General features: G+C 41.7%; 5 protein-coding genes across 9 annotated transcripts; 2 read left to right on the forward strand and 3 right to left on the reverse strand.

Annotated features, from left to right (window-relative positions):
• The first annotated feature begins 95 nt into the window (after nt 1-95).
• LOC138129927 (uncharacterized) lies at nt 96-2,247 on the forward strand. Its single transcript, XM_069046261.1, has 5 exons — nt 96-440; nt 490-654; nt 737-1,182; nt 1,230-1,339; nt 1,387-2,247. Exons 1-5 carry the CDS (start codon nt 116-118, stop codon nt 2,114-2,116), a joined length of 1,776 nt encoding a protein of 591 aa, XP_068902362.1. The 5' UTR covers nt 96-115; the 3' UTR covers nt 2,117-2,247.
• LOC138129926 (polycomb group protein Psc-like) lies at nt 2,139-7,062 on the reverse strand. The gene is made up of 5 exons (XM_069046259.1): nt 6,852-7,062; nt 6,515-6,706; nt 6,310-6,462; nt 4,305-6,259; nt 2,139-3,243 (listed from the first exon to the last, which is right to left on the reverse strand). Exons 2-5 carry the CDS (start codon nt 6,624-6,626, stop codon nt 2,719-2,721), a joined length of 2,745 nt encoding a protein of 914 aa, XP_068902360.1. The 5' UTR covers nt 6,627-6,706; nt 6,852-7,062; the 3' UTR covers nt 2,139-2,718.
• A 77-nt stretch (nt 7,063-7,139) lies between these two features.
• On the reverse strand, nt 7,140-8,077 carry LOC138129928 (protein LSM12 homolog A-like). Its single transcript, XM_069046262.1, has 3 exons — nt 7,917-8,077; nt 7,700-7,833; nt 7,140-7,652 (listed from the first exon to the last, which is right to left on the reverse strand). Exons 1-3 carry the CDS (start codon nt 8,035-8,037, stop codon nt 7,335-7,337), a joined length of 573 nt encoding a protein of 190 aa, XP_068902363.1. The 5' UTR covers nt 8,038-8,077; the 3' UTR covers nt 7,140-7,334.
• Nucleotides 8,078-9,502: 1,425 nt separating this feature from the next.
• On the forward strand, nt 9,503-12,256 carry LOC138127678 (ceramide synthase 2-like). Its single transcript, XM_069043739.1, has 6 exons — nt 9,503-9,669; nt 9,720-9,840; nt 9,885-10,087; nt 10,135-10,372; nt 10,421-10,539; nt 10,586-12,256. Exons 1-6 carry the CDS (start codon nt 9,554-9,556, stop codon nt 10,776-10,778), a joined length of 990 nt encoding a protein of 329 aa, XP_068899840.1. The 5' UTR covers nt 9,503-9,553; the 3' UTR covers nt 10,779-12,256.
• A 518-nt stretch (nt 12,257-12,774) lies between these two features.
• Nucleotides 12,775-23,813, reverse strand: LOC138127676 (transcription factor mef2A-like). Of its 5 annotated transcripts, XM_069043738.1 has the most exons (7): nt 23,472-23,624; nt 22,477-22,662; nt 22,169-22,422; nt 21,937-22,114; nt 16,816-16,928; nt 15,684-15,950; nt 12,775-15,629 (listed from the first exon to the last, which is right to left on the reverse strand). In XM_069043738.1, the coding sequence occupies exons 2-7, from the start codon at nt 22,622-22,624 to the stop codon at nt 14,634-14,636; spliced, it is 1,956 nt and encodes a 651-aa protein (XP_068899839.1). In that variant the 5' UTR covers nt 22,625-22,662; nt 23,472-23,624; the 3' UTR covers nt 12,775-14,633. The 5 variants fall into 5 exon arrangements, with proteins under 5 accessions (XP_068899839.1, XP_068899838.1, XP_068899835.1 ...); XM_069043737.1 differs by having other exon boundaries at nt 12,775-15,950; XM_069043734.1 differs by having other exon boundaries at nt 12,775-15,950; nt 21,937-22,422; nt 23,472-23,813.
• Between the last annotated feature and the right edge of the window lie 1,855 nt (nt 23,814-25,668).

The following is a 25,668-nucleotide window of genomic DNA, read 5'->3' on the forward strand; positions in this document are numbered from 1 at the left end:
CACGAGTGCGCCTGCGCGCGCCTAATTCAAATCATACCTGTATCACTTTTACCACCAAACTTCCCCCTCACATTTTTTCCTTTCCACAAATTTATCAAATTGACACATTCTTGAAATGCACATCGAGATTGTCACTTCCTTCTCGCCGTATCAACTTCCCGAGGAACTGATAAGGGTCAAGTTCGATGAAATCCTCAGTTGTCGCCAGAAGATGAACCTATTCGGTGTTCTCGTTTACACCCTCGTCCTCGCGGAGGGGTGGTCCTTCCGCTACCCCCAGGAGAAGTGTCCACCGGCCACGATTCAGTTCGGCAGGGTGAGGTACAGGCAGAGGAACAGGATCGCCAGGTTTTTGTGCAACACCGGGTACATGCTAGCGGGGGACAGGTACAGCGTTTGCGCGCACGGGAAGTGGGACAACTCCTTTCCCAAATGTGTCCGTAAGTTGGTACAGCGTTGCGAATTCTTGAAACAACTTCTTCGCCGTAGGGGCGACGTGTCAGAAGGCCAATCCACCAATTAACGGCTTGATCTACCCCTCACACGGAGGAGGAGTCTTGAATTTCTTCTGCATGAGTCACTTTCAACTCAGGGGGGCCAACATCACCTACTGTGATGGACAGCGATGGGACAATCCTCTTCCGACTTGTCTACGTAAGCGCTCGACAAATCTTTCCTTTATTACAGAAAGAACAACCTTAGCACCCTCCATCTTAAGACAAATTGTCGTTTCCAGCGACCAATTCGACTCCTCCTCTTTCGTGCGACTTCGAAGGCGAAGACTTGTGCGGCTGGAACCACGACCTGAACCACGACTTCGAGTGGAAACGGCTCAACTACGCCACCCCCAGCGGAGCCATCGGCACCGGCCCCAGCCACGACCACACCAAAGGCGCCGGCAAGGACGGCTACTACATGTACATCGAGTCTTCGGCGCGAAACATCAACGACACCGCTCGCCTCATCTCCCCCGTGTACGACGCCGCCCCCGACCCCGTCTGTTTCGAGTTCTACTACCACATGTACGGCGCCACCACCGGCAGCCTGCACGTCTACCTGAAGAAGGTGACCCAGTCGTGGGATCTGAACCCCAGCAGCGCCCTCTTCAGCAGAGACGGCAACCAGGGGAACAAGTGGTACCGAGGGTTGGTCGTTCTGGGACCCGTCGCCGACGAATTCCAGGTTGGAAGCCCCGTTGGGGGAGGGTGATCGCGACGTTTTTGTTTCAGATTGTGGTGGAGGGGGTTCGAGGGTCGAGCTACGTGAGCGACATCGCCATCGACGACGTCAGAATCATCAGGAATTGCAGTCCCGAGGATGAAGTCGAGCAGAGCACGACGTGAGTCTATCGCGTGATCTGATTGGCTGTGACGCGAGTTTTTGCAGGGCGGAGCCTGCGAGCTCCGAGCCGCCAATCACCGTCGAGTCCTGCGAGCACCGGTGCAACCTGAACGACACCCAATCGAGCGAGTGGACGATCACGTGCGACTGCGACGAGCAATGCTTCGACAGGAATCGGTGCTGCCCCGACTATTTCGACTTCTGCGTCGTCGGCAGCTCCACCGACGTAGAAGAGACGACAGAACTGAGCACTACCACGATCCAGATCCCAACAACCAGGAGGATTATTACCACTGCGAGGACGACCACGAGGACCACCTCGACTCCTCTGACCACCTTCATCAGGGTGATCTTGATGACGACCACCACTCCGGCGCACAAAGAAGAATCGAAGATCGTTTACGTCAAACCTGACGACCGAGACTACGACGAGGTCACCGTGATCGAAGACGTCGACGTCGAGACTCCGCCACCTGTCAAAGAAACTGAACCAATCAACGACTACGAAAACGACAAGTTCTCCTCCCATCAGAACATCGTGGTGGGGCCCAAGACGGAAGAGAGCAAGACGAAAACGATCGTCTTCGCTGTTGGGGTCGTTTTCGGTGTTTTGTTCAGTGTGGTTGGTACCGCTTTCGTGGCGAAGAGGTACCAACTGTGCCGCTGCAACAGACTGAGTCAGTCGTCGAACGGTGACAGTCAGAGTGACGTTCGCTTCTTGACGGGTGACGAGGTGCTGGACTTCAGTCTGGCCAGTGATTACGACACGATGTGACGTGTGGGAGGTTAAAGCAGCCTTAAAACTATAAATATTATTTTTATTAAATCATCTGTGCTCTGAATTATTTACAATGTACAATAAAATCTTCATTTTCATAACTCAAATATTAAAAATGTCTTAAACTATATTAATATTTATATAAAAATCCAAAACAGGTATTTATAAACAAGCTGAATGCGCCACAAAAGTCCATATTTTGTATCCAAAAAATCGACGAAATAACAAGTGGAATAAAATCACAGCCGTCGAACGTTTGAATCGATTGAAACGAGAAATTTCAAAGGCGAAAGCCTTGAACGTTTTACGAAATGAAATTTTGTCGTCCTGCTCCTGGACCCTCGAAAACTCAAGCTACAAAATATGAACGACATTCCGACACCGACCCGTTTACAAACACGCTTAATATAATAATCAAGAAAAAAAACCACTTCTACTAAACTATAAAGCAGAGTATTATCCTTAAAAAGAGACAGGAGATTTCCTATTGGTGTTTCATTTTTCTTTAACTACGGTGAATCAGCAAAAAGGCACCTATCAGCCGTTTCAACGAAAAAATTAGGCACTTTCCGACTTTCCGATTGCACGAATTCGAAAACTTACTTCTTATCGCTACCGTCCCCGGTCGACTCGTCGCCCGCCGCCGCCTTCGCCGCCTCCCCGTTCGTATTCGAGCTGTCCTTCGCCGGTTTCGGTTCGTCGTCGCTTTTTTTCGTTTGATTGTCTTTACTCTCGACGGGACTCTTGTCTTTCTCTTGTGGCGGCGGCTGCTTCGTGGGTGGTTCCGGGACGGGCGGCGCCGGTTTCGGCGATTCGGCCGGTTTCGGTGGCGGCGGCGGTTTGGGCGGCTCTTCTTGTTTCTTCGTTTCGGCGGTCGCCTTGTTGACAGCTGCCTCGTTTTTGATTTCTTTTACCCTGTTTTGTGTCAGTTTCTCGACGGCGTTCTGGAGACTCTTCTCGTTCTTGCCCGTCGACTCTTTGCTGCTCTTCTTAGGTGCCGGTTGAGGTTTGAAAGTGGACGAGTTCGCCATGGTGGTCGTGGCGGTGCTGATGCCGCCCACGCTCGGTCGGGACGAGTTCTGCACGCCCAACTGGTCGCCGGGGGGCGGCTTCATCGGAGTTTGCTGCAAAAATTATTCCATTAAAATGTATTCCAACATTTGTGAAGACGCGACGCGACATCTGTGGCGCATTCTGAAACTAACCACCACCAAAGTCTCACACCTAAAGACGCGAACAATTTCTCTAGAAAAAAACGTACTTTTTAAATAATTTCATTCATCAATATTCATTTTCAAGATAAATCCAGCGCAAGAATCATTCCACCACACAAAATAAAATTGTCCTCAACACGAACATAACCTAACTTACTCAACGCTGAATAAATTTCTCACTTTCTAACGCTCATTTTTGACGGTTCCACTTACCAAAATAAAACATATTGGAATTCACTAATAATCTGCTGCCAGATAACATTATTCCACTCACAGTTTTAATTTATTTCAAACAATTTTTTGATTTGTCAAAAATCCAAAATGTCGATCATTGCTGCCAACAGTTTTAAAGAAGATCGTTTTAAAGTTCTGAATTCTGGATTACTCTGCTTTGAAATTAAAATCATCCTAGGTCTTGTCTAGTTGCTCTTTGTTCATGAACTGAAGAATTTCCTCAACAATTTAAAAATTTAATCGTATTTTTTCTACGGTTGGGAATTCCCAGACATCCCTTTCCCTGTCATTATTTCAAAATTTTGTATCTAAATTCATTAAAAATGTAAGTTTCCTCTGTGTTCTCACCGTTAAATTGTATGGAAACGATTTCGTTTAATGTTTCTGTTAACCATTTTACTGTTACACCGCAAGTTGGAAAGTTATTGAATAAGTGAGGTTAGGTTAGGTTACATTATTTTATGTTTTTTCCGGAATAAAATACATATTTTCAACTGTCCTAACAACAAGTATGTTAATTATTATGAATATTTCAAAGCATGGATTTATTTATTTAGTATTAATTTATTAGTATTTATTAGTATTTATTTAATAAATCCATGTTTCAAAGTGACAGCATAGATTGCGCAGCGCCCCCGCGGCCAACCGCTAAACTAATCAAACCATCTTTCCCCCTTGTTGTTCTTACTGGAGATGTTTCCTACTAGATCTACCCCCTACAGCTCCCACCTTCTTACCTGCGAACCGTGGGACTGCGCCATCCCCCCCACCTTCGGACTAGTCGGTCCCGCCAACTCGAAATTCTTCCTCTGGTTCAAATCCATGGTCAATCCGGGCGGCGGGAACGCCATCCTCTGTCCGTAGATGAGACTGTGGTACGCCGCCATCACCCGTGGGTCGTATGGCGGGAATCCCGGCGGCCCCGTCGGATAAAGAAACTGGTTGGGATTGACCGTCGGCGAGGCCAGATTCGGCACGAACGGATTCGGCGGCGTGAAGTTCAAGCTGAGCTTGTCCCTCTTGGTGGGCGGCGACCCGCCCTTGACCGTCGTCTTCGGCGAGTGCGGGCTCTTCGGCGACTTCCTCTCGCCCTTGGGCGAGTTCTGCAGCTTGAGCGGATTGAAGATCGACACCGAGCTGGTGTTGATCTTGAGGTCGCTCGACGAGTTGCTCAGCGACGTCGTCTCCGGCGCCTTCTCCGATATCGGCTTGAGCGTCTTCGGGTCGATCTTGACGATCGAGTGCTTCTTGATCTCGCCCTGGCACTTCTCCTTGTCCTTCTCGGGGCTGACGTGCACCTGGTAGAGCGGCTTCACCCCCGACGCCGGGTTGCCCAGGTACCTGGGCAGGTTGTTGCGCATTTTGAAGAACTTGGCGGGACGCACGTTCTTCAAGTCGCCGTGCTTCGGGTCGAGGAGGGGCTTGTTGATGTTGGCCTTGGCGATTTGCGAGTTCCAGCTTTTGGGCGGGTCCCGCAGGGTCTTGTAGCCAATCGGCGTGCTCGCCTTACTCTTGATCAGTTTGGTTGGTTGGGGAGGGAGGGGCTGGGGTTGAGCGGAGGGGGCCGTAGTGGGGGTAGGTTTCGACTCGGTTTTGCTGGAGGTTGAGCTAGTCGGTTGTACTTTGTCGTTTTTCACGCTGATACTGGTGCTAGGTTTGGGGACGTTTATTACAGGTTTAGGCATGTAGCAAGGTTTGGAGACAGGTTTGGGCGTGCCGGGCCTGTTCAGCGTGGCTCCGGTGAAGTTCCGGTTGATCACGTTCGGCTTGGAGAACACCGAATCCTCCACCGATTTCTCCACCGGTTCGGTCTTGTTCAGTTGCGAATGTTTCTTCAACGGATGGTTATTGGACAGGTTGTGCAAACCGATCGAATGGTTCAGAATGGTTTGTTTCTGCTGCTTGAGCGGTTGCTCCCCTGTCCCTTCCGCTTTCCTCTTCACTCCCTTCTCTTCTTTGTCGTTCTTCTTCTCCTCTTCCACTTTCTTGTCACTGTCGCTTGACACACTACACTTACTCGAATTGATCGTACTAAACACAGTCTTGGTTGTCGCCGACGAACACATCGTAACACAACTGCTCGCCACACTGACCTGTTCCGTACTACACTTACCAATATACTTAAGTTCAGGTAACTCTTTTTTGGTCACTTTGCTATTATCGACGACCGTAACGATTTCAGGTTTGTAATTGTTATTATTTACAAGTTCCAGGGCCTCGTCTTGGATGATGGACATCTCGCCGTTCTCGCTTATCCTCAGCTGCACCTCCTTCCAGTTGTTGTTGTTGCTCTGAACCGCCTCCTCCTTCACGTCGAGCTTCGGCTTCTTGGCCGTGTACTCGTAGATGCGGTAGGTGAGCTCGATCGGCGCTTTCCTCTTCCACGCGTAAATGTAAGCCACGTCCATCAGCGTCAAGGTCGAGTTAAGGCAATCTTGATTGTACAAAATATCCACGTGATGATTATCGAACAGACCGTACTTGGCCCGGATCAGTTTTTGCAGGTGCCCGACTGAGACCGCAGCCGGGCACCGTAAATACCGCGCCGATTCTTTACACCCGTAATAGCACAAGGTCAGCGAAACTGGCTCGTCGGGGGTGATTATGTGCTGGTAGTCGTCCCCGATTTGGTCCAGGTTAGGTTTCGCGTCCGGACGAGCCGAATAAAAGTCGCGTCGCCTCTGCACCTCATCTGAAACAAACCCCCATGAAACAACACAACCTCACTTCACCCTTACTCACTTTGTAACAGTCTTGGAACCAGTTTGTAGACGATATCTTGTAGAGTTTTGTCTGGTCGGATGTTGAGTAGCGGCTTGGTCTTGTGGACCTGGACATCACAAACCGGGCAGTATTTGTTCGTTTCCAGGTACTTGACTATGCAGCTCCTACAAACTGTGCGACGGATCAAAGGTTAGCGGGCGCGTGTGTCGCGCAGGGGGCTTACATGTGTGTAAACATTCAATGATGGTGGTGGCATCGATGAAGTACCCTTTGCACAATTTACAGGTTAGGTGTTGGTTCAGGTCCGTTATTGATGGTTTAATCGCTCGGTGCATCGTCCCAAGCTATCCCATAAACCTGCTTACATGACGGTACTCGGGGTTCGCCATAATTTGCCCATATTGGTAGTGTTGACCTAAAAACCACCGACACACATTTTAGCACGCGCCGCATCGGCCGTTCGACCGGAACTCATCGGGGGGCCCTGGATCGCACACGATTGCCACAATTTTTAATAAATATTATTGTTTACTTCTAAATTAATTATTTGACAGACGGACCTTGCTTAGATTTGACAGATTTACGAAAATGGCGTCGCTCGGTCGGATTTTCTCGATTTGATCGCGCTGGGGCCGTTAATTCCTCCTGTTTTATGGGCCAGTCGGCGGTACGAGTCGCATTTCAGCAAATTACGACGCTTCTTTTGCGCTAACCATTTGGAAGTCACGTCTAAATAACGTTGAAAAATGCCACCAAATCAAACGCATTTACTGCGCGCTGCCAACCTGAGTAACTGAAAATCACTGGGTCCGGCACCGGATTATTGACGGCGAAAAAAATTCCCCAGCTAGGATTTTGTACAATTTTTACTGTTTCCTTAAGAAAAATATTTAATACACCAATAATAAAATTGAAAAACAAAACAAAAAAAAACATCGGAATTGTCTACGATGATAAGAAAAATAAAACGGAATTGTTTGAGAAAATACTATGCGGAAATTCTTCAATTCAACTAAAATAAGTTAGGGCTGGAGCCGCTGTTCTTATTGTTGTGTTGCATTTTGAACCTGTGTGGTGTTTTGGGAATTCATTGCTATGTCCTTCATATGCTTCTCGACGACTTTCTTTATATATAAGTATTCTTTGCTTTTCGTGTCCCCCCTGATATTTTCCAGCTGGTAGGGTGGGCTGATTATCACCTCCTGGTTCCAGATGACGATTTCCGAGTTCCTCCACCTCACCTCTTTTATTGTTTTGGCGATTGCTATAAATAAACTCTGGCCTTCTGTCGATACATTTGCCGAGATTGCTTGTAATATGCGACGTTTCTTGTCGACCTGGTTCCGCACCCGCGTGTTTAACTACAAAGGGAGAACGTCAGGTGGGCCCCCGCATCGCGCCAACTCACCCTTTGCAAATTTAACGATTGTGGTACTTCAGGTAATGCAGTCACTTCTTTTTTCACCTGTAACTCACTAACCAACGAAAGATTGACGAAGTGGACGTCGTTTAATTTAGAATCACCGCTCGTTGAACCACATTCTAGTGAACATTAAGGAAACAACATGACTGAAAGTGACTTAACCTAATTGGGGTCGCTGAAAGTTTAAATGGGAAAAGGATACTCAGTATTAACATTTTCACTTGGGGGTCAAACGCCATCACCTCCCCTTCGATTTCTGTGTTATAACATGTCCTACACCACACTGTACTACCTATTGAAAAATAATCTAAAACGGCAGCCATTTCGCATATACGACCACTAAAATAGGGAATTTTACTGTTTTGGTATTGCTTAATCTATTCTACTACCAACATGCTGCAGATGGCGCTGATGTCACCCGCTCCAAATGTCACATACCTTTAAAAATGAAGAAATTCTCAAACTGTTTTAAACATACAAAAGCAGATCCAGCAAGCTGGAATTAAAAAATGTGTGTCAGGGACCGAATCTTTATAACAGGATTTGAATTTCTCCATTGCAAAAGTCTAAAAAAACAAATATGTAATAGAACTAAAAATCTTCTGATTGATGTTTGAAATATGATTGTTGCCACGTATTATTATGTTAATTATTAACTTGTTCAGTCTAATTAGGTAGCCGATCGGCACGCACCAAATGCTTTCCCGCTGTCGTATTGATTTCTTTGAGTGCAAGATCAAAATGGGTCATGCAAGCAAATTGCTCCTTTTAGTTGGTGTGAGCCGTTCCTTGACGAAAACAATAAGAAAACATTTCCTCTGGTAGGTACAAGTCCAAAAATAATTCGCGATTGGACTCGACGCTCCAATCAAAAGTTGCCTGAACTTCGACAAGCATCTACAGTTTGGAAATGCAATCGTAAAAAAGTGATCGCAGTCCTCCCAGAAATGCTTGCACCTGCCACGGTGTGCGCGTGACAAATACACTCTCACTCATTCACACTTCCGAACAAGCAATCGGAAGTTTTGGATCACCTGAAGACCATTTACTATCATTGCGTTTATGTATTTGTGGGACAAAAGCACCAAGTAGTGAGATGCGTATGGTGGGTTAGTGGGAGAACTTAATCGTGTTTTTGTTCATGCAATCATTTGCCTAGCAGGAAATGGTCAAACTAGAGAAGTTATCGTGTGAATTTTAAAAGAATTTAGACAGTTTTGGGTTTTTTTTTGGGACTAGTTAGGTAGATTTTATCTTTGATGGAGTAATAAGAAATGGTTGTCGTACTAATTTTTTATTAGAACGCGTCTTTATCAGTTATTATGTTAAGAAAATCAAAAGGAAGAGTTATGAGAAACCCTCTTCACGTTCAGCTGTTTGCCAACAATTATGGGTGGCGTGGCTTCATTTTGTGCTCTGCGCCGGACCATCTACATGAGTGCCTTTCCGACTACGAGAGCTACAAGGAAAGAGTAATGAATGAAGAATCATTTAAAACTATTTTGGAAAAGATCTCCTCGATAAAGAATTTAAAACAAATTAAAAGAAAGATACAAGAGAAAACCAAAAAGTAGTGAGATGCAGATATCAATCAACAGAAAAGAAATTAATGTCGCTTATTAATTTATTATACAGGGTGAAGCAATTAATAATATATGACTACCACCCTCTGTAGGTTTCGATCGTTGAGGGTTTCTACGGTTACGGTTTCAATTCAACACCAGCGCCCTCTATATGTTTTTATCTAAACACATCTAAATATTTTATCTTTACTCCATCACTATCTTATCTTATTTCCTCCATTCTTTTCGCTGCCAGTCACGAACCAACTTGTGCAAAATGCGCTTCGACCTGGATCTTTCTTTCGGCAACACGCACAAGAGAAACAATTGGGAACTTCTGTACCCCATCGTGGGGGCTCTCGCCGCTCTCACTGTCCGCAACGTTTGCCAAAAGTCAGTCTCGACATTTCTCCAATTCCCAAAAAGATTTGTTTTGATTCAAGGTACATCTTCACGAAGATCGGGGTCTTGCTAGGTGTGAAGCAGATCCAAGTGAAGAAACCCCCCCACAATCCGGTTCTGGAGAAGGCCTACTCGACTTCGAAGCGATGGAAGCTCGCGCGGGTACTTGTCATACTTATCTTGCCGAATCTAGTGTTTCGTTGCAGGTGCGGGGCTTGGCCAAGCAACTCGACATGTCGGTGGAGGAAGTGCAGAGATGGGTCGAGTTGAGGGGGGCGCAAGACAAACCTAGCGTTTTGGCGAGGTTTTGTGAGAGCTTGTGGAGGGGTTGTTATTACGGTGGGGCCTGGACGGCCGCGGTGACCATCGTGTGGGACAAGCCCTGGTTCTGGGACCTCGATCAGTGCTGGTCAGTGCTTTCTGTTCGCTCTTTTCGTCTTTAATCGGAGAGTTTAGGACCAACTGGGACCAGAGCGGTACCAGCGATGTCTGGTGGTACGTCATGTGCAGTTGGACTTTCTACTGGTCCGAACTGGTCGTTTTGCACTTGAATGCGAAGAAGAAAGACTTTTACCCAACACTCATCCATCACGTGACCTCCATCATTCTGCTCTACTTCGCTTGGAACTCCAACTTGTCCCGGATTTTTATGGTGGGGTTCGTTCTCATCGACTGCAGCGACATCCTCCTAGAGGTTTTCACTTTTTCGGGATTTCACAAGAATCTAACGGGTGTGTTGCAGGTCTCCAAAATGACGCTCTACTTAGGGCACGACAAGGTCTCTCGTGTCGCCTACTTCAGTTTCGTATTTGTCTGGATTGTGACGAGACTGGGATTTTTGCCCTTCTGGGCGGTGAAAAGGTGAAAGCTCGGATCACTTGTTTCGCTAATAATGCGTCCGTTTCAGTTACGTTCAAGACGCTCCAAGAATTTTGCCCTTCCTTCGGGACTATTCCTTCTACTACATCATCATGATCTTGATTTTTGTCCTTCTCATTCTCAATTGTATCTGGACCTTTTTCGTACTGAAAGTCGCGAGGGACATCCTGTTTACCGAAAAGCCTTTCCGCGACTCAAGATCTGACAGCAGTGACAATTAATAATTATTTCAACGAGTTTTAAATTTAAAGGTTGGGGGGAGTTCACCCTGTGCAGCAGACACATACCACCCGTACTACTACCACATGTTTACAAAGTTACCTAACCTAAGTCAGAAATACCTTGTTTCTAGTTTTAACTTGGTAGCAAAAGTGAAATTATTCGACTATACAGGGTGTTATTGAAAGTTGTACAGATATTATAACCACGAGTTACTGGTTTCATGTAGAACTCGGAAAAAATATCTAAAAAATTCTATGTAAAAAAATAAAATGACATTTATTTTTTGAGCTATAATTTTTTTAAATTGCTTTTAGTTTTCTACGTTGTTCTACAACCTCGTAAGTAAAATTTCGGCACATTTTAAAAATACACCCTGTATGTCATGTTTTATAAAATGTACGCCAATGCGAAGTAACCTATAGGAAATATGCTTTAAAACAAGGAAACCGCATTGGTGTACGTTTTATAAAATTTGATATACAGGGTGTATTTTTAAAATGTGCCGAAATTTTACCTACGAGGTTGTTTGACAACGTAGAAGGCTAAAAGCAATTAAAAAAAATTGTAGCTCAAAAAATACATGTGTTTTTATTTTTTGACATAGAATTTTTTAGATATTTTTTCCGAGTTCTACGTGAAGCCAGTAGATCGTTGCTAAAATATTTGTACAACTTCCAATAACACCCTGTACATTTTGTAATTTTTTAAAAGACCAGAATTATTGTGTAAAATGTTTGTATTGCTACCTGACTGGTTGTGAAAGTTGCAATAAAAATTAGAAATGTAACTATGTACTTTAGTTAGGCCCCTTCAGAACACTTTGTTTTTTAAGGATTTTACCCTGTTTATAAGGTAGTTTTTAAAAAGCAAATTTTTCTGTCTGTAAAATTTATGTAAAAACTGTATTCATTAATGAGTTTTTTCCCCTGTTTTTAAGATAGTTTTAAAATAGTTATTTGTACAACTCTAAAAGGTTATGAAAGTCATACTCTTTTCACGAATTTGCAGATTGATTAACGAGGGCAAAAACGTCAAATTTGACATTTAAAAAAATATATTTAGATAATTGTTAAATGTCACTTTCAATTGTTTTCATTTCGAAAAATGTACATTGGGGTTACCCCGACGTCAAGTCAGAAAAGTACCAGGCCCTGGAACGGTAACGTGTGTGATCCTGTTTCGAGGACGACCTGGAGTGCAAGAGACGAGCGTCTCTGGAGGTGTCGCTGTAATTTGCGTCGTTTTTCCAGTATGACGTGTATTACAAAGTGGTCTCTTGTGCGAGCAACGAAAACGAGAACAGTAGATGATATCATTAAAACTGGAAGTGAGTCTTTTTGTGCCAAGCCTAGAGATTGAAGACCGAAACGATGTCGATGTCGGCAACTGGGCGAACAAAATGCAAGAACTGTGTGATTAATTGTATTTACAATAAGTAGCTTTTGTATTGTTGTCTTTCAATAAAATTTTCGCGCAATCGTGTTGTTCTAGCTACTTACAATTGTTGTTCACACAATCTGAAAATTGAACTTACAACCCTAATGCTGTAAGTAAATAACGACACCGATACCTACTGAGGCCTATTTGCTTATTTTTCATTTTAATGCATTTTCTCTCGCGTTTTAAACTGGCCCATTCATGCCAAAAAAATGCCCAATTTACACACGAACTCTTTAAATAAATAACTATTTCCGAGCTCTACATGAAGCCTAGTAGCTCGTGGTTAAAATTTTGCCGCGCATTTCAGGGACACCTGTACTACCCTACAAACAGGGTAAAATCCTTAAAAAAACAAAGTATTCTGAAAGTAATGTATACTTCAGGCGTGGTGAAAACGTGTTCGGTTTGAATTTCGCGTTGACCGCTACTGTCAAAACCTTATTCCTGCATACCTAGGTGGCGTGCACGTCGCAGCAATTTGACAAAATTTTGCAATCTGTACATTCGATTTTTTTTTTTGGTTATGGTCGTCAACAGGTGTTTTGAAACAGGGTGTACTTCTTAAATTTAAATTTATTATCTGAGATACTTTGTACATAGCTTAATTAATAGTAATTAATAATAATATTATTGTAATTAATAAATAGTTCTCACTGTTTTCTTAAGTTATATAATAATTTCTAAAATATTGCATTTTTATTTTACATTTATAGTTTTAATAATGCTATTTTACTTTTTCATTTATGTTTTTAATAACTATGTAGTAATGACGAGGTAGCGAGCCGGCGCCCGGCAGCCTCCCCGAAAGCAAGTCTAACGCCTACAGATTTCATGTTGTTGAACACACATTTTAAGTCGGAAATCTGTGTTTCAAAAATTACAACCGTTCAATCAATTTTAATTTTACAAAACACATCTTTCGCCGCTATCACAAAAATTTGGCTTATCATAGCTCACATTTCAGTTTGTATTTTGTGGTTGGCGGTCAAACAAATCGCCAATTAATAATCGTCTATTTATACTAGAGCTAATGTTACGACTACAACTTTTATGCACAACCGTTTTTAGAGCATTTACTTTTTTTACCAAGTTTTTTTGCTTTTTCCTGGGTATGTACAAACTAAAATTGACAAAGTTTACATATTGCTCTTAATTGTTTTCGTGAGGGGGCATTGGGTGATTCCTTCCCTAATCCTAGAGAAATTAAAAGCTACGTTGGCCAATAACGCAACGAAAACGCTCTTTATCGATAAAATTTCCAAACATCAACAAGTATATCAACTAAATAAGTATTTACAAATGTTTTAGCATACTTTTAATACAGGTACAATGTTAATATACTTCAATAAGAAAAAACGCGGTGCGGTGCGACGCACCGACCCTAAGACAAACAAATTCGTTTTCAATGACAAACCTAACTAAATAGTGTAATTAGTTTTGGCCAAATTTTATGAACTATGACACCTAAATATCTACACTACTTAATAAATTACTATCTTACGTGCTACAATCTTACGAGCTAATCTTAAAATACTTCTTTGGAAAAAAAATCATTCAACAAATTTTAGGCTCTTTGAAACTCTTTTTGTTTTTGATTTATTATTCAACGATGATCTGTCCCGTGAAGAATTTTGAATTTTGAAATAACCCTACGTGTTCAACAATTTAACGTCACAGCCTAAAATTGAAATACATATTCCGAGTTCTAACGTTGAAAGGAAAAAATCTACCGCGGATAGTGGTGCGTGTGGGAGAAAAAGATTTAGAGAGCCAATAATATAGATTCACTCGATTTGGACTAAAACCGATGGCAGCCTTTTTGAGCAAAAATCTCACTTTGATTTTAAAGTCAATCATAAAGACTGTTCGAAACAAAAAAATCAAATATCAAAAAACTAACCTAGATTGATACAGTGAAGAACGTGTACACTGAGAGGAAATTAAGGCATAAACTGTTCAGCTCCGACGACCAAACGTTGGCCAAGTACTTTACAAGTTTTTTTTTTATTGAGATAGGACACGTAAAGGACTTGACGACGAACTTTCCCCTCTACTAAGATATACGATTGTTGCGAAATAGAGTCATCGAGTTTAAAAAATAAACAAACTAAACTTATCTTTACACATCCTTATACATTAAATAACAATTACTTGTTAAAAATATGTGTAAGACTTAGTTTTTCATCTTTTTTTTTATCTACAAAAGAACCTAACCTAGAAAAAAGTCCAATAGCTAAACGACTTTCTCACTTTTGTATTAATAACAATAATATTGTCGATTATTTTAAATAATATTGCATTTTTATTATTATTTTTGTTTTTTATGTACAAGCAAACTTCTTTATTTTTTTTTTGTTATAATAAATAAATTACCCTTTCCTTAAGTCTCAACAAGAACCACGCTCACGCTTCAATCACATTTTCATAGCTTCCAGTTTTTTACAGGTATCTGTAACGTCGTTGTTGGCCAAGGGGGCGTCCCCGGCACCGATCTCGCTGAGCGAGCCCCCGGACTGTACGTTGCGACGCGTCGACCTCTTGTTCCTTCTCGCCACCGACGACGACGCCGACGCCATCACGAAGTTCTGCTGTCCGTTGTTCCGCATCTGTTGTTGAACAACGAAATTACTTTTGTTTCTGTTATTGTTGTCCTGCTGTTCCTTGTTCGGCGGCTGGTTGTTTTTATTCAGGTTGCGCCGCCCCACCGAACTCTGGTAGGTCCTCGAACCGTTGTAGAGGTGGACGGGCGGCAGCATGGCCGTCGCGACCGGTGCCGCGGCCGCCTGCGCCCTCTCCTCGTTCCTGTTCTCGTCGACGGCGGCGTTCGCCGACGAGTTCGAGTCGCTCCTCAGGCTGGACCTGCTCGACGTGTCGTTGTTGTTGTTCCTGTTGCCGTTCTCGTAGCTTTTGCGCGTCGCGGCGCCGGCGGCGGCGTTGTTGTAACTCCGCGATTTTCTCCACCCGTTGTTCAGGGCGGTCGCGTCCCTGCCCTTGTACTGCGGCGGCGGCATCTGAGATCGGACGGGCGGACCGTTGAAGCTGTAGTGATAGAGCGGCGGTGGCGGTTGGTTTTGTTGCGGGTAGTGCTGTATCATGATGGGCGGGGGCGGGAGCGGCTGTTGCGGCGGTTGGGGTTTGACGCGGCGGCCGCCCTGCATCGACACAAAATCTTTCTCTTGGTGTTGCTCCATCGACAGGAGCGACACCACGGGCGTTTTTGTCGTCTGCCGGTTGGCGTCCGCGTCCGCCGGCGGCTCGTGCTCGAACGACGGCACGGGCGGCGGCGGCAGTTGAGTGGGTTGTTGTTGTTGGTGGTGGTGGTGATGATGTTGGTGGTGGTGGTGGTGATCGGTTTCGTGGATTTGTTGTTCTAGGTCTTGGGCGGACGGCTCGCCCACAGGGTAGGGGCCCTGCACATCCACGCCGTCAAAGCCTGGTAAAACCTCGCCTAAAATCTGACTAACCTCAGGATAACCGCCGTTGGCCATGTCCAGACCTTCTGGGTAGACGGGGGCGCCCTCGAGCGGACCCCCGTATACTGGCATGTTGTAGTACACGGGGTCCGGAGTATAGGGCGGCAACTGTGGATTGTAGCATGGCGGTCTTGGAGAACTGTTGGATGGTGGCATCGGAGGTCCCTGGGATGATCCCGTTGAGCCGCTCGCCGGACCGTTCTGTCCCCCGACCATGTACTGGGCTCCTCCGTTGTTGGGATAATAGTTGTACTCGTACTAAACCCAACAAAAAAAAAAACATTCGATCAAAAGTTCCTCCCAAAAATAAGCACATCTCGCAACGAACGACCGCAACTCGAAACACGTCAAAGTCGCGTCTTTGATACCTTCGTACCACGCAACAACGGATACATCTAGGATCGACTGGGACGTTTTCGAGTTCGGCCGGCCGCGACAGTCTGCTCTGCACGACGATCTCTATCGTATGTTTGTTTATTGTTTTTGTGTGACTTGAAACTAAAATAAAATTTCGCCACGCATGCTCAACAAAATCATAAAGCTTCAACAACAACTGAGACGCAACAAATTAGATATGTCATAAAACGAAACGACAAAAAAAACATCAACGATTACAACAAATAAATAAATAAACAAAGAAGAAATAATAATAAACACAACAAGGCCTCGTGCATAAAAAAAAATACAGACGTTTCGGCGTGCTATCAGAGACCTTAAGAAAGGGGCGGGGTGAGACGTGGGGAGCCCTCAGTACTGCAGGCCGTCCAGCAACACGTAGGCAGGCTGGGTGACTGGATACAGCCCTTCCGATATGTAGTTGCTGGACTGAACATACACACTATTTATACACGAACAATAACAATTATGATTTTATTCGATTAATCGCAGCGAAACCAGAACAGATTCGTCATCGACAAAAATCAATAATTCATCGACGACAAGTACTACTCAAAAAGTGTTTCAAGACATGGACAATAATAAAATTTGATAAAACAAGTGCCCAAACACGATTATCTTTTGTTCAAAATTCTTTTCTACAATTCATTCTAATTCGCATTTTTCTCGTCACATCGTCTGATCGTTGTTAAAATTGAAGCAAAATGGACGGTCGCCGTTTACTTACCGGCATTGGTGGCATGGCGTACTGTTGCGGCATGTAAATGTGATGCGGGAACATCATCGAGGGGTAAGTGGGGGCCTGGGGTGGGCCGGTCTGAGCCGGATACACAGGAGGAGCTGCAACAATTGTCTCCGTTTAGAAAATACAAAACGTACAAAAAACAATAATCAATTTCTACATGGACGACACAAAAATGTTCCAATTTTCTTTACGACTTTCCCATTAGTCAACCATGTAATAAAAAAACATCTGAGCGAGTTAAGGCGCTTGTCTTGTTGATGTTTCATCCGAAAATTCGAAAACTGGACCACAAAAAACATGCCAATGGTGCAAACAAAGTAAGTCATTTCCGGCGAAAAAAAAATTTGTTTCTGGCTTTTTTTCATAAAATTTCCAAAAATGTGTCCCGATCAGCTGTTCGCAAAAATAATCTGCTCGTGGTCTTGAAACAGGTTGTTCAGTGTTATCGTTTTGTTGGTTTTAACCGGATAAAAATTTACTGTCTGCATAATCACATATTTATTTTTTAAAGTGAACTACTGATAAGACTGAGACCTACTTACCGAACGGTTAAAATTAAAACTAAACTGTTTTATCTTGCAATTGGAGCTTAAAATATATCGGTGATACATAACAAGGCGATTTATTACAAAACCGGTCGTTCGCATTCATGTTTTTGATAAGTAACAACTGAAAATCTCTTTGTTTGCTGGAAAAAAAAACCGCCTAGCATTCTCGACAAAAATACAAATAGAACAAGTTTCTGGATGCCACCGATAGTGAAACGCATTGCAAAAAATCTGCCGCAAAAGAAAAACAGTCCAAATGCAAAATGGTTTCGACCACAGGAAATTAAAGAAACATTTTGTACACGCAAAGGAATATGTAACACAAAAAAATCGTATCAATTTATTTACCTTTGAATTTCAGAACATTTGGTGGTGGTATAAAAGCCCTATTAGGGCGATTGCGGGTGTTGAACAGCCTGTCTATCTAAATTTTTGAAATACTTTCATGTTCCTAATTTTACTTCCGAAAAAAAAATTCAAAAAAAAAAGTAAAAATTTTTGTAACGGAACGACGATCTATAATTCCGTGTTTTTTTTTGTGGATTGCTTTTCAAGCAAATTGATAAATCTATTTTATGTTAGATTCATATTGAAATGCGATGTTTATAAAGAAAAAAAATCGGTCCAGCAGTCGGCAAGAAAGCGTTGAGAACTTCTGTGCTAGAACATAATCATCACATACACAGAACAGGTGAAGATTTTTTCCTCAAAATTTTGTAGTAAAAAAAATTATTAAAAATTAAATTTCTTTTAATTTATTTTCGTAAAACTATATCAAATCAATATGCAACTGAATATACTTATAAAAGAAAACTTAAGCCAAGATAAAATCTGAATAAGTCATCAATAAGCATTGGGTGTGTAAAAATAAAAATTTGATCAAGAGTGCTTTGTCACGAATACTGTTTATTTTCCGTATGTTATAGGTTGTGGTTCGTCAACTGTTACTGTCGTCACCTTTGCCAGTTTGTGATTGTCTTTTCATAAGAAAATAGTTATTTATGCAACAAGTGAGTAAAGTAATACTTTTTTTACGAGAAGGAAAATTTGCCGCTCGAGCGAAGCGAGCGCGCAAAACCGCCGAGTAAAAAAAAGATACTTTACTAACGAGTTGCATATAAAAAATTTTTGGCGCCCGTAAGTTTAGATAACAATTTCTTCGACACTCAAAAGTTTATAATTGCATTAAAAAGTGACACGCTACGGCACTTTTTTAACGCAAAATGAACCGCTATAGCACTTTTTTTAACGCTTCTTGACCGATTCAAAAATCACATATTTTATGAACGCAAACGAATGAAAAAACTTGCACTTTTTTTGACGGACGTTAAAAAAAAAATTGTTATTTGTGTGAGTGAAATCATTCTTTAACAACCGAGAGAAAAATTGTCGCCGAGGCCGCTTGCGGCCGAGGCAGACAATCTTGAGAATGTAAAAGGATTTCGCGGAAATGACATAAGCACAGAGTTACAAAATACGTATGTATTATAAATTTGGCCGTTTCTAATTTCATACCCGAAAAATCTAAACACCAGTCTTACATGGAATCTCTGATTTGCATCAAATATTAAATTGACGTTAACTTTAACGACCGTCGTTAAAAGCAATGGCTGAGAAATGGACCTTTGAAGGTCCTCGAAGTAGGCGTTGATGAGTCGATTGTGAACGCGCCACGGATTACAGATCAAGGATCAGCTGTTTAAATCTAACTCACTTTTTGCGTTGTGTGTTTTTACTCTGCAGACTGACGAGTGGTGCGTTCACAATCTACGAGTACTCTTCAAAGCCTACTTTAAGGATAAATTTAAATGAAATATTCTGGCACTCCACGTGTCAATAAAGTTGGTAAAAAATTATGTTGCCCTTAAAACTGTTGCACTCGAATCCCATAATAAATTAAGAAATGTTATGTAACTACTTTCAAATAAACAAAATTATTAATTAAGAAAAAATTTATAAATTAGTAATAATAATCATTGTCTCATTTTATATTAATCATCTTGAATATACAGGCTGTCCCAGAAATAACTTCCCAGAGAAAAAGGGAGTACATATTTGGGTAAATGTGATCATCTGAATTATTACTATCTCCAGCGATAATCGAGAAAGGACATCCTAAACTTGACCAATCAGAGCTGAGAATCATCAAGGTAGGATGGCCGCAATTTTGCCTTGCCGGGATTTTGAATTTTGCTGAGGACGAGCTTCTGGGATTGGTGAAATTGAAAACTTTATAACGCTACTACAGGAAAATTTATTTTAGTCATATTGGAGTCTCTTTTGCTTTTGGCACATGCCTGTTTTCTATGGGACCGGCTGTATAATAACAGCTTGTAGGTACGGACTGTGATGAAGTCTTCACTAACACTTTGTTTAATTCAAGTTTCAATAAACAAACTACTATTTGTTTCCATTAATTAGACGTAGTTAAAACAAATATATACTTCAACATTTATGTTTTGATATTCGACACACTTTGACAGCGTTGTAATGTTTAAAAAGTGTTACATTTTACAACACAGACATTGTTCACACGATTTTAAAAACTAAATCAATCAAAATCCGGCGATGCCGCATCAACTACATTTTACACAAAACAACCAGATACAAACTCCAGAAAAATTCGCAACACCAGTTGCAGGATTCATTTCTGCTACTGAAGAAAAATAAGAAAATCGATTAAACCTCTTTTAATCAAAAGATAACATAAACAGTGTTTAATTCCATCAATTCGTTGTGAACCGATCTTTCAATGAATCACTTCTGGAGATAAAGAATAATTTGCTCAAATCTCTTTATCGCGAACAATTAATTGTAAAGTAACGAGTAATTAACATGACGGGATTAATTTTGTTCTCTCTTTTTAGATTACCAAAATACAATATTGATTCGTTCTGTTCCAATTTCTTTTGCGCCATTGTGCTACATTTCCCCAAATAAAATCCCACCATCATCAATTCATTACAGAAACTTTTGGCAAGATAAATGGCACAAGAAACAACCCAATTTTTTTCTATCTATTTTTATTCAATTCAAAATGAACTCTGCACATTGTATGTTTTGGAAAGAACTTTTTTTAAACATTTCTGAAGAAAACATCAATTCTTTTAGATTTACACCAATTAGATTTTTTCGTATCGACGAGACAAATAGCAAATAACTTTTGTATTTTTTTCCATGACAAATTTTTATTGAAATTATCTAAGAATCACTCCTGAAAAAACTTCGTTTGGTCACATTAATTAACATTAATTGTGAAGCACCTGAGAACTGGAGACGTCGCAAAGAGGTGTCTCGTCATTATTTTCTTGTCAAATTATTCCCAAATCATATAAATTAAAAGCGTCAACTTGGAACTGCTCATTTTAACCCCAAAGTTTCAACGGATCCTCCAAATTTACGTTGTATTTCGAAATTTACAAAAAAGTCACGTTTGCTAAGCGCCGTTTATAAATTTAAACATCTACTATCCGGAACTCTGGCTTTATGTAGTTCTGATTTATGGCTTACGCAAGGCCGAGATAACGAACAAGCGTGCAATGGAGATAGCGCTTTATTCTCGACTGCAACTGCGGCTCCTTACTTTCAAACTGATAAACCCCTCGCATTAAAAGCCCACTTGCAACTCGTTAAAAAAACAGAAATTGTAATCGAAACTCGACCAATCACTTTTTGAACATTTGCAAAAGGTGCAAAAATACAAAAGAAAATCGCCGCGACTTTGTCGGACCGTTTGCTTAAAAAATGTTTACGAAGTTGTTGCAACGATCGTGTTTCGTGGGGCTGGAAGAGTGCCGATTCAAATAATGTAAACTGATAACAAAATGGTGGTGCAAAATAAACACGAAATGGAAAAGACGAGTGAACGATCCGTCGCTAATTGATGTCTTTATAAATAGGATGACAGATGAAGGAGTTGAAAAATATTTTTACAAGACGATTTTTTGTCACGACGGAAAATAACTAGTGAACTGCACGGTCTCATTTTTTAAACCACCCCAATTAACCTTCACTTTTACAACCCCCAAATGGTACAAAAAAAATTAAACACAACAAAGCAACAACCACCTCCCACGCTCGACACGTACAAATCTTTCGTAACCTGCAGTTACGGCAGTTTTAAGAGATCGCATTACAAAACAAGCAGTTCGACGAAGGCTAAAACTGATTGAACAAACACCGATTTTTTTATCAGTTCGAATTCATTCCGTTAATTATCAAAGCCCACATTTCGTCACGATTCTTCGTAACGAAATCGGATCGTATTTCAAATTAGCCGCTTCGATCGTTCAATTTTTACCATTCATAATATTTTTTTTACACACGAGACAAAGATTTTTCGTCGAACGCAGATGCCGGCGGAGTTCAAGTTCACGAATTAATTATCAGTTGATGGGCGCGAACGAAAACTCGCCTCGAACTTCGTGAATTATTAATTGGAAAGTCGTAAAAGTCATGAATTTTGTACGACTTCCGGTGTAAATCTTTGTTTGGGGTCGTAATTGGCTGCCCCCGTGATCGGAACTGTGTCCGACGTTTCCAATTTTCTACTCACCCTGATAGACGGTGGTCGGCTGCGAGTTGGGATCCCCTGGGGCGGCCTGCGGTTGCTGATAGTAGGTGACGCCCCCTTGGAAATACGGGACCCCTGCGCTAGGAGGGAAAAAGTACTGGGCCGTGTTGCCCGGCGCAACAGTCGAAGGACTGGACGCGTCGAACGCCCTGCTGAACGGCTGCAACGAAAAGACTGGCTCTCCAAGAAGAGACAAATCTACGGGATTCTTCACCTGTTTCTTGATAGCGGGAGCGATATTAAGTTTCCTTTCCCTGAGGACTATGTTATCGGCATCTTTCAAGGGGCGCTTGGCGTCGTCTTCGCTCTCGAACGTGATAAAGCCGTAGCCCTTCGATACTCCGGCTCTGTCTTGGATTATCTTGGCGGCCTTTACTGTACCGTAGCTACTGAAAAGCTGGAGGAGTTCGCCTTCGGTGGTGTTGGCCGAAATGCCACCGACGAAGATCCTGTTTGGAACAAGGGTACCTGCAAGGGGAGCGTTTTATTCGAGGAGTTGAGAAGAGACGCGCGGGGACTCACCGTATTTGGGGGCGTTGTTGTTGGGGGGCGGTGGGGTGCTCTGGGAGATCGTTTGCGAATTTCCATTCGTCACCGGAGTGCTGGCTGGAGTGTTGACGGCTGAACTGTTGGAGCTCTTTTTGCCGTTGGTTTGCGCGGTGGCCGACATTTTACTAATTACCAAGCGAACTCACTGAGGAAAACTACCTGAGGGCCCCAAAAATTTGAAGGTTATATTTTCGCGTGATCAACACTAGAATCGTTGCATTTTCGCTTAAGTACTGCAGTATCGCTGTTCGTGTTGGACGATTTGAATTCGAATCTCGGGATTATTAAAAATAAACAGAACAATGATGTGTTTATCGCCAATTTGACAATAAATACAAACAAAAACTTTTCGGTGGATTTAGTGGGAAAACGAAAAAAGTCCCTAGGAAATGACCTACATTGAAAATTTTTACCCAGTTCGAGGGGAAAATCGGCGAGAAAACCGGAAAATTCGACCGAAAACAACACCAACACCATGGCATCTCAGGCGGGACACGGTCGCGAGGAAAAACCGTGGAAAATCACCCCAAGCTCGAAATAATTACCGTCGCAAAGTCGACGCTCGAATCGACGTCGCAATTTAGGCCAAAATTCCGGTTTAGTTTAATTCAAGCGACTTTTCCCAGTCCGGTTTTCGTGGAAAAATATAAATAAAATCCAGGTAAAAAAAATACCGCAGTGGGACTGCAGGACTGGGAAGGATAATTGTATGAAACGCAATCGCAAACGGGCTCAACTACACGTGCAAACTTACTTGTGGCAACAACACCATAGATTTATGAAGAATCATGAGTGAATTAGAGAAATGAACACAGAAAATATTAAAAACTAAAGTCGTTTTCACTACAAAACGGAGCCATCGATAAAATGGCGTCGACCAATGAAAATGCGCTATTTCGTGACGTAACGGTTGGCAACATTAAAAACGAAAATAATCAAAATTCGCGTCGCGAACTGCGGACACTTACCTTGAACAAAACGTCTTCTGGTCCCAAAAACAGTCATTAATCCGAATCGACACCTCGTCCTTGTAAAAAAAAACTTAACAGAGAAAAAAATTAATTCATCTGTCAATAAATCAACTGTCAAATAACATCACCATGGCAACGCTACTTTCGATTTTTGCCACAGGTGGCGCGAGTGTCGCCAGCAAGCGCCGACAAAAAACTCAAAAAAGCGATGCCAATTTCGAGAATTGATCGAAGACCGCAATGAAATCGTCGAGACGCACCCGGATGAAGAAAATCGACCGATCGAACACGAAAATCTACTTTGCTGGAGGGTGCAACGTGTGCAACTACCGCAGCAAGAAGTCGGAGCGTTGTGTTTTGAAATTTTCGAGTCGCAGGTGAGCTGGCCTTGACTTGCGCACTAGACCCAAAATGAAATTTCAATTTGAATTGAAATTTCTGGTAATTTTGCGAGGATTGAGAATGCGATGCTGCACTTGTAGGGGAGGAACGACACAAAATTCGTTTTTAATTGGTATTACGATGCATACAAGACACAGATAGTTTTTTGTCTTTCTCAAAAATTCAATATGGCGGAGAAGTTTCAATTTGAATTGAAATTTCTGGTAATTTTGCCAGGATTGTGAATTCGATGCTGCACTTGCAGCTTGCAGCAGAGGAACGTCACAAAATTCGTTTTTAATCAATAGTACGATGCAATACAACACAGATAGTTTTTTTACGTTTTTCAGAATTTCAATATGGCGGAGAAACGAAACTAAAATAAAATAATAATGTTTGCAAGTTTCCAATAGTCTTGTATGATTTCTCTCTATGCTCAAATGTGTTTAAAATCAGTAATTTAGTAAGTACTTGTTGATTAAACTCTTCGGCTTACAAGCTGTAAAAGCAAAACAATATACATTTTGTTAAATAAAATTCTAATACAATTTAAATTTTTTAATGAATTATTTGATGAAACAGGTCATAGAACAAAAATTACACTAAATAGTTTGCTTACGAGATTCGCAAAACTTTCAAAGGATCTTGTCTTTTAAACTAGGGAACAAAAAGAAATCACCAGGTGCCAGTTCAGGACTATAAGAATGCATTATACATTAAAAAAAAAATAGACAGTATTAATTAAAACCGTTCCGGTGTTTCGTCCATCTAAGTCTTTTGTAACAAATTGTAGCATCTCTTATATTATAGTGGTGGAAAGAACTTCTTGCTAGGAATAAAAAGATATATTTTTTATATATTCACGACATTTGAAAGTAAATTATACAAGGTATAAAGAAAATAACATACCTACTATCGCACTCTTTTCAAATAAGAAGGGCGTTCTAATAATTTTATTTTGTATTTTGGCAAAAACGAGGGGTAGCTTCTAATGAATATCCGTTAATTTTTTTTTCGAAAGTTTCTCAAATACAAAAATTATCTTTGAAAGTCACTCTTTTGGAAATTTCGCTTTTTAAACTAAAACTTCTATAATTTGACAATTAAGGGGGTCATTCACGAAACCCGGTAAGGCTCGATAAGACATTGCAAAATCAAAACCATGATAACTGGCATTGTATCGTTTTTTTTTTAAATTTCACCTCAAAGTAGGAGTTGAAGAGTCGATTGTGAACGCACCACTCGTGTAAAAACGTAATCCATAGTGCGTTCACAATCGACTCTTCAACGCCTACTTTGAGGTGAAATTACCGATATTTGACGTTTCATTAAAATGTTGTGTTTGTCACGTGTTCCTATCATTAATTTGATATTTATTTACCGCCGGCAACTGGACACCAGTAATTCCTAGTTCCTTCTCTTGTTGCAATATTATTAGTTATTATTCGAAGGTTTAATAATAAATTAGTAAAGTCTAAAGTTTACTTTTTATTTAACGTTGAACAACCATCTTGCAATTTTGAATTTTGACAACTGCCATCCATGCACACAGGCGACTCGTGTTACACCACAGTGACACCGGTTAAATAACGGGAAATAATTTCGTTATTTCGCTTTTTTAGATGATTTTTTAACAGGAAAAATTTAATTATTAAATATTTCGTGTAATTATTGACAAATAAATCGTGAGAAATGCTTCAAATGACCTTACCTTTGACTCTGTTGAGTCGCCTGTAGACATTTCAACTCCTAGGACTTGAAGTTTTTCAAATCCGGTTACAAAAAAGCCACTTCAACCGTTTCCATCATAGAC

The sequence above is a fragment of the Tenebrio molitor genome, chromosome 4 (genome assembly GCF_963966145.1).
Source record: "Tenebrio molitor chromosome 4, icTenMoli1.1, whole genome shotgun sequence".
In the NCBI taxonomy this organism is placed as follows: domain Eukaryota; kingdom Metazoa; phylum Arthropoda; class Insecta; order Coleoptera; family Tenebrionidae; genus Tenebrio; species Tenebrio molitor.